The 7,478-nt window shown below is 43.4% G+C and overlaps 1 protein-coding gene across 1 annotated transcript in view; it reads right to left on the reverse strand.

Annotated features, from left to right (window-relative positions):
- NSF (N-ethylmaleimide sensitive factor, vesicle fusing ATPase) overlaps positions 1–6,450 on the reverse strand; it is a 143,301-nt gene extending 136,851 nt beyond the window's left edge. Inside the window, exon 1 of the mRNA XM_055323262.1 lies at positions 6,361–6,450. Within this exon, the coding sequence (XP_055179237.1) occupies positions 6,361–6,372 (12 nt within the window). The 5' untranslated portion in view covers positions 6,373–6,450. The remainder of the gene's footprint in view (positions 1–6,360) is intronic.
- Between the last annotated feature and the right edge of the window lie 1,028 nt (positions 6,451–7,478).

The raw sequence follows: 7,478 nt of genomic DNA on the forward strand, positions 1-7,478 counted from the left end.
CAAATAGAATTTACAGTAAAGTAACATACAAAAACAATAACTACTGCATATAAGATTGCAGAAAGTTGATATGCTTTGGACAGCAGACCTCTGATTTTAGGAAACAAGACTACAAAACATTCTGCATTATCTGTTTGGACTAGTGGTATTACACATAAACTATCCCCAATTCACAACCTGTGCCCCAAACTACCTGAAGGTTGATTATTTGGTAAAGATGTCATTTACGCACAAAAATCTTATAAATGGCTAAGTTTCTTGGGGTGCATGGATGGCTTAGTTGTTTGAGCAAAATGACTCTTGGTTTCCACTCAGGTCATGATCTCATGATCTCACATAGTAGTAGAATAGAGCCGGGCCTCCAGCTCCTAAGAATCTGCTTCAGATTCTTTCTCCCTCTCCTTCACTCTCCCTTTCTGCCCTTCCCCACTCTTGTTCATGCAGGCACGTGCTCGCTCACTCTCAAATAAAATATTTCAAATTAAATAAATAAATGGCTAGGTTTCTAGATTAGGTTACAAAAGTTTCATCAATATACTGATACTAAATATACTGGCCTGCCCTTATCAAAATGTGAGATTAGGTAAATTTGACCTCTAACATCTTTGTACATCTCATTCAACTCCTAAGAGAGTTCTCTCCCTTAGATTCCTATTTAATATCATCTTATTCCTATTTCTTCACAACAAATTACCTCAACTAGGTATAAGAATTTATGAAGAAACTAATCCATTGTCTTTTTTGCATGACTGTATGTATATTTTCGAAAAGGACTGCTGAATCTCCAGTAATTGAGATTTCTGGTAATTTTAAATGATAGAGTACAAAAAAGTTCACACAACATGGAAAGCCTTTCTTCTTTTCTTTCTGATAACCAGGTGGTGCTGGTGGTTTAGGGGCCCAAAAAGCAACACCAAAGAGAGCAACTTTATTAAAGAGTTTCTCCATACTTAGAGTCAGCTCTCCTAAACTATTAAGGCTGTATTTCAGATTCTTTCTTTCCTCTACTTCTGATTCTAGGATTCCAGAGAAGCTGTTAGCATAAAAGTTCTGATAGATAGATAGTGTTGAAGCCTGGGGCAGTGGTAGCCAACTGTATGTGGAGTTTTTTATAAATAAGAGTCTGTATTCAATGTAAGTATAAGAATTAGAACTATAGAATCTGTTTTATTGCCAGCAAAAATTTAAGACAGCCAAGAACACTTATTACCTAATTCAATCTTTTTGAAAGGCCAAAGGTAATCAAGTTTAAATAAATGTATCATTTATTATAAAATGTATCCAACTTACAATTCCATTTTTTTTCTTATACAATAAATACACTAAGAAGAGAATGACAAAAATTATTTTCTTTCAGGTTCTCTGCTTTTTAGATTAGAACCTTTAAGATATTTTAGGAATACATCTCATGATATAGATGTTATTTACTGAATAATATCACACATTTTTTTTATTCAGCCAATTTCCCAGATGAACTAAACACAATGGTCTATTTTCCCCAGAAAAAGCAAAGGACAAGATATACAGGTTACAAATGCTACCAATGATACATGTGATATAATGACACAATGAAAAAGTCTCCTTCAATTACACAATATAAATACCATATACAAGACATTAGAATGCCAAAATTAAACTAACCAAAAGCAATAATTCAAAATAGCTTTTCTCCCACAAAAAAAGGGATTCAGAACTCATTGGAAAAGCATTACAACAAGGCTAACTCTATTTGTTAAACATTAGTGAGTAGTTACTAGGAAATTATAGTTATCGGGAAAAATAAGACAATCAGGGACGGGCCAAAGGTTTTCAGATTTTCCAAAAAACAGAAGGTAGTTTTTGAAAATTAAACTTTGGCAGCAACCTCTAAAAGTTCTAAGTAAGGTAAATCTTCTCTTCTCTATACCCTTTTAACTAAGTTGGTGAAGTAGGTAATAGTACCAAAATGAGCTGGAATTCATATCCTGACACTGCTAGTTAGTTGTGAACCTAGCAAATTAACAAGCCCCTATCTCTGAATAAAACAATATTAATACTACCTAGCTTGCAGGGTGGTTTGGCAAGATTAAATGAGATATGTTTGTATTTAAGTAATGGTACCCAAAGTATACTGATGTGTATCAGTCTAGAGGAAGGTTCCCATCAGCATGATCAAGGGCTATTTCTGATCCATTTTATTCTCCTTTTGATCAATAACTTGAATGTAGACACAGAAGTCATAATTTTAAACCTACAGGTGAAAACAAAACCAGCAGACAACACTACCAGGTTGTATAACATAAAGAATTGAGAATTAAGAAGACCTTGAACAAGTAGCAGATAGGCCCTGACCTTAAAAAAAAAAAAAAAATTGTAAAGGAGATAAATATAGGGTTTTACACTTAGATTTAACTTTAAAAATGCACAATACATATAATGGGGTGGGGGAGCCAATTTTAAAAGAATACAAGAGTTTTAATTGACTGTAAGCTCATTATGAGCCAAGAATGTGATTTACTGTAGGAAAAAAGAGAATACAACTTTACCCTGTATTAATAATGGTAATGTCTAGCTCAAGAGTACAAGTGTTCAGGAGATCCTTCACTAATCACTGTGTTCCACTGGGGACACATTTTAGAAGAAATATTGGCAAACAGCTTTTCCAAAATAAGGTAACCTAAATGATAAAGGGTTTGGAATACAGAATGTTAGAGGAATTGGGAATGTTTAAATTGCAAAAGAGAAAATCTGAGAGAATATGTAACCTGTCTTCAAATATATGAGGACCTATCATACAGAAAAGGAACTGTGTCTAGTTCAATATAGCTCTAAACAGGGCAGCCCTGGTGGCTCAACGGTTTAGCGCCGCCTGCAGCCCAGGGCGTGATCCTGGAAACCCAGGATGGAGTCCCACATCGGGCTCCCTGCATGGAGCCTGCTTCTCCCTCTGCCTGTGTCTCTGCCTCTCTCTCTCTCCTCTCTGTGTCTCTCATGAATAAATAAATAAAATCTTTAAAAAATACATATAGCTCTAAACAGCTAAAAATTACATGGTACTCCACATATAAAAGACCTTTCTAATATGACACTAAATTGGGCTAGCTTTAATGGTGATGCACCTTCTACTGCTAGAGTATTCAGAGATTAAATTAGCTTCATTTTAAACAAAAATGTACTGGGTACTTAGATCCTAGGCAATATGCAAAGCACCAGTGATGATAATGAGAAAATGAACATGGTTTCTTCTTTCATGGAAGATAAATGATCAAGGCAAATAACCACACCGATAAATTTAAAATAACAGATAAATCTCTAAGGAAAGGAAAACAGTTCTTCAAGAGCATATAACAAAGGATTATGACTTACGTGGGATCAGAACAGGCTTCTCTTCAATAGATGAGTGATCTATGAGTAGGAGGTAAATGGCTGGGAACAGAACATCACAAAGAAGGGAAACAGCACATGCAAAGACCTTGTGGTAAGAGAAACTACTAAAGTTCAAGGAACTGAATGGCTTATATAACCTGAGCACAGAGAGTAGGGCAGTGAGTACAGAGTAGCAGAAGTAGAACCACAAAAGGCCTTAAAGGCCCAGTTTGGATTTCATCTTCTCCCCAAATTAACCTGATACTATTGAGGTAGGGGTTTAAGTAGCCAACAGGCATGGGAAGAAACAATCAATGTGGAAAATGCTGTAAAGAGACCTCTAGCGAGCTTCCTGAAGTAGTCCAAACCACAAAATTATGGTAGTTTGAGAAAATGTGGTGGAAATGAAGATACAGAGAGGTGGACAGATTGAAGATACTCTTTAGGATATTAAAATGACAGGAACTCCCGGGTGTCTCAGTGGTTGAGCATCTGCCTTCAGATCAGGGGGGTGATCCAGAGATCCAGGATCGAGTACCACATCAGGCTCCCTGCAAGAAGCCTGCTTCTCCCTCTGCCTATGTCTCTGCCTCATTTTCTCTCTCTCTCTCTCTCTCTCTTTCTCTCTCTCTCTCTCTGTGTGTGTGTGTGTCTAATGAATAAATAAATAATAAAAATCTTTTTTTTAAAAAAAGAGGATATTAAAATGACAGAACCCACATGACCAGTTCAGTGGATTATTTGGTTATAGCTTAAAGCAGCAATGCACCACCACCACCCCCCAAAAAAGCAGCAATGCCCAAGCCAGATTCTTCAGCCCTAATACCCTTTTTTGCAAAGGGGTGGAGTTGGGTGGAACAGAACTCAGTGATGAATTTTACTGGAGGGACAGAGGATGTGGTAAGAAAGAAGAAAGGATGGCCATGACCACCACCACAACCACCTTTCCAACCCACACTGGTTTTCAGAGTATGTAAGTGGATGCACGGTGATGCCATTCACTGAAATAGAAAACAGGAAAAGTAGTAATTAGGTGGGCTAAGATCATGGGTTTAGATGTGAACAGTAGAGTTTGAGGTGCCTTGATTTTACACAGTAAGTCTGACATTGACCTGGAACTTAAAGGATAGGTGTGGACTGGGAGTAAAATATTGAGAACCATTGGCATATGGATGGTAATTGAAGCTACAGGCTTAGAAGAGATTGCCTGAAGAGAAAACAGAGAAGAGAGCCTTGAGGAATATCTGCACTGAATAACAGGGTAGAGGAAGGTGAGTCTGCAAAAGAGAGGTAGGAGTAAAAACAAGCAAGGCTGCACAGAACCCATGGGAAGAGCGTTTGCATGAAATGGTCAATGTCAAATGCTGTGGAGACATCAACTCAGACAAAGAATGAAAAATGTCAATTAAGGGTGCTTGAGTGGCTCAGCTGGTTGAGTGTCTGCCTTCTGCTGGGGTCAGGATCTCAGGGTCCTGGGATCGGGTCCCAGGTCAGGCTCCCTGCTCAGGGAGGAGCCTGCTTCTCCCTCTCCCTCTGCCTTCCTCTCCTTCTGCCCCTCCTCTCCGTCTGCCCCTTCCCCCCTTCCCCCCCCCCCCCGTGTGCTCGGGCTCTCTCTCTCAAAAAGAAAAAGAAAGAAAGAAAATAAAGAAAAGAAATCTTTAAAAAAAAAAGAAAAGAAAAATGTCAATTAAGTTTAGGAACTCGTTTCAGTGGACTGATATGGCCAGAAACCAGACCTCAGTGGGCTGAATAGGTGGTAAACAAATGGAAGACAGTAAATGTACACAACTCCATCAAATTTCTGGCTGAAAAATGGGAAGAGAAAAGGAGACAGTGTGAAGGTGGAGGGAGGGTTTCTCTTAAAATGGAAGAAGATTAAGTATGTTAAGAGGGAACAGGTGAATACATAGGAGTAGGGTTCCTTGGGTGGGGGGAAAAAGAGACTCTGAAACATGGGTAGAGAGAGTAGCCATAGATTAAAGGAGAGGCTATGGGGAAGAGGTCAAATTAAATGACCTTTAAGGTGTCTTCTCACTCCATAATTTCACGACTTTCAATGCCATTTAGATAGGACATCCGCATGCACGCATAAATTTATGCAAACTTGTTCAAGTATTCCAGTATAAATAAATCGGCCAAGCACATCCTTATCCCCTAGTGACGCAGTTAATGTCCCTACGTTTATGACCAGTGTAATCTCTGGGCAAGATCCATCCCTCAGCGAGAGCTTTTAGCTCAACGCACACTGCAGCACGGCACCGAACCAGCCCTCTCTCCCCTCGCCGAACCCATACTACACCGCGATTTTAAGAAGCTAAAGGAGGAAGTGAAATTTAAAATCCTGAAACTACAATATACCTTACTGCATTCAAAGCGACTGTCATTCACAAAAACAAAACGCGACACCCCAAACGCATCCCCCACTCCAAGCTGAGGACACTCCTGCCTGTTCCGACGGTGACAGGTCCCCCAGCCAGGCGCAGGTCTAACGCTACAAGTCATTTGCACCTCCTCCTTCCTTTCCCAAGACCTTTCACACTCTAAAGCAGCAGAAGTGGGTTCCTAATGGTCCTTCCACAGCCCTCGCCCCCACGCAGCCGACGGATCCCCCGCAGTTATCCCCGCGGCTGCACCTAATAAGCTCCGGCAAGGGGGGTGCGACGCCCCCAGAGCCCGTCCGACGGGGCTGGGACCGCCACAACCCTGCGGCTGGCTTGGGCGACGCGGATAACAAGCCCCAGGGGACAGAACGCGAGCATCAGAGGAGACCCAGGAGACCCGGGGTAGTGAGGGGCGCAGCTCCCCTCGAGCTTCCTCGGGCGGATGGAGTTTCTGAGGCTAATCCCCTGCCACCGCTCCCGCTTCTCACCCTCAAGCCCTCCTCTGGCTGGCCGCCCCCTCGGACCCCCCATCTGCTCGGACTCACTCCCCCTCCCCCTCGGGCCGTCGGGACCTCCGAGCGCCCGCGAGCCCGGCGCCCTCGCCTCGAGCCGCAGCTCCGGGGCCGGCACTCACCCGGCCCGCCATCTTCGCGGACACGTCCGGCTTCGCGGCTACAGCTGGGCGCTCACTAGAGCCCGCCCCCGCCGCGCGCGCGCGCGCGCCCGTCGCCCGCCCTCGCGCAGGCGCGCAGCCGCCGTGAAGCCACGCGCCCGCGCGCCCGCGCGCCCGGCCGCGTCCCCCAGCGCCCCCGCCCCGCAGAGCATGCGCCGGCTCCGCGGCTGCGGACGCGAGGGCGGGGCGGCGGCGCCATCTTGAGCGCGGGCTGCGGGTCCCGCGAGGGTGTTCCTCGACCGAGTGCGGGGCCGCGGGTGGTTTACTCAGGCGCTTGTGGTGCACGTCTTGTCACTGCTGACCTTTTGCCTCGGACTTTGTAGCAAGGCCTTTGATGTTTTGATCCCTTAGCCCTGCTTCTCTTTGCCAGCTGCCGCTTGCCCAGTTAGGGCCTTTTAGCCTTTTCACCCTTCGGCTTCTGGACCCGCTGAAATGCGGGAAGGGGCCTGAGAGCATCTGGCGCGGGGACTGGGCTGTCCCCAAGTTGGTTCTGGATTCAATTTCTGCGAGAATTAAAACTTTTTCTCTGTGGGCGAGCTTGTTTATCTAGCTCCTGGAAATTATCAGCATGGGCATTTATGTTTGGTTTATATGTAGCCTGGAAAACTCAGTATTTTCTTCAAATTTAAAAGCGAGTGGGATGCCTGGGTTGAGCAACTGCCTGGGGCCCAGGGCGTGATCCCGGGGTCCTGGGATCGAGTCCCACGTCGTGCTCCCTGCGTGGAGCCTGCTTCTCTCTCTGCCTCTCTCTCTGTATCTCTCGTGAATAAAATCTTTAAAAAATAATAATAAATTTAAAAGTGAACTGTGATTGTTGCTATACTTTCATTTTCTATATTTTTTATTTCATTAAGTACTTATGAAGGTAGTGTTTTTAACGATCTTTATCATCCCCCAGTGTTGTTTCATTTGAGACCATATGGCTGAATTTGAATGAAATACCCCAGAATTTCGTTCTTTTTTTTACTTCGATGTCTCAACTACTGCATTTCCTCACTGAAATCCCAGAACAGAGGATAATAATCATTAGAATAAATAATAAAAACCACAGCAGCAGCAGCCCCCTACAAGAAGAGAGA

This window comes from Nyctereutes procyonoides, unplaced genomic scaffold (assembly GCF_905146905.1).
Source record: "Nyctereutes procyonoides isolate TBG_1078 unplaced genomic scaffold, NYPRO_anot_genome, whole genome shotgun sequence".
Classification (NCBI taxonomy): Eukaryota; Metazoa; Chordata; class Mammalia; order Carnivora; family Canidae; genus Nyctereutes; species Nyctereutes procyonoides.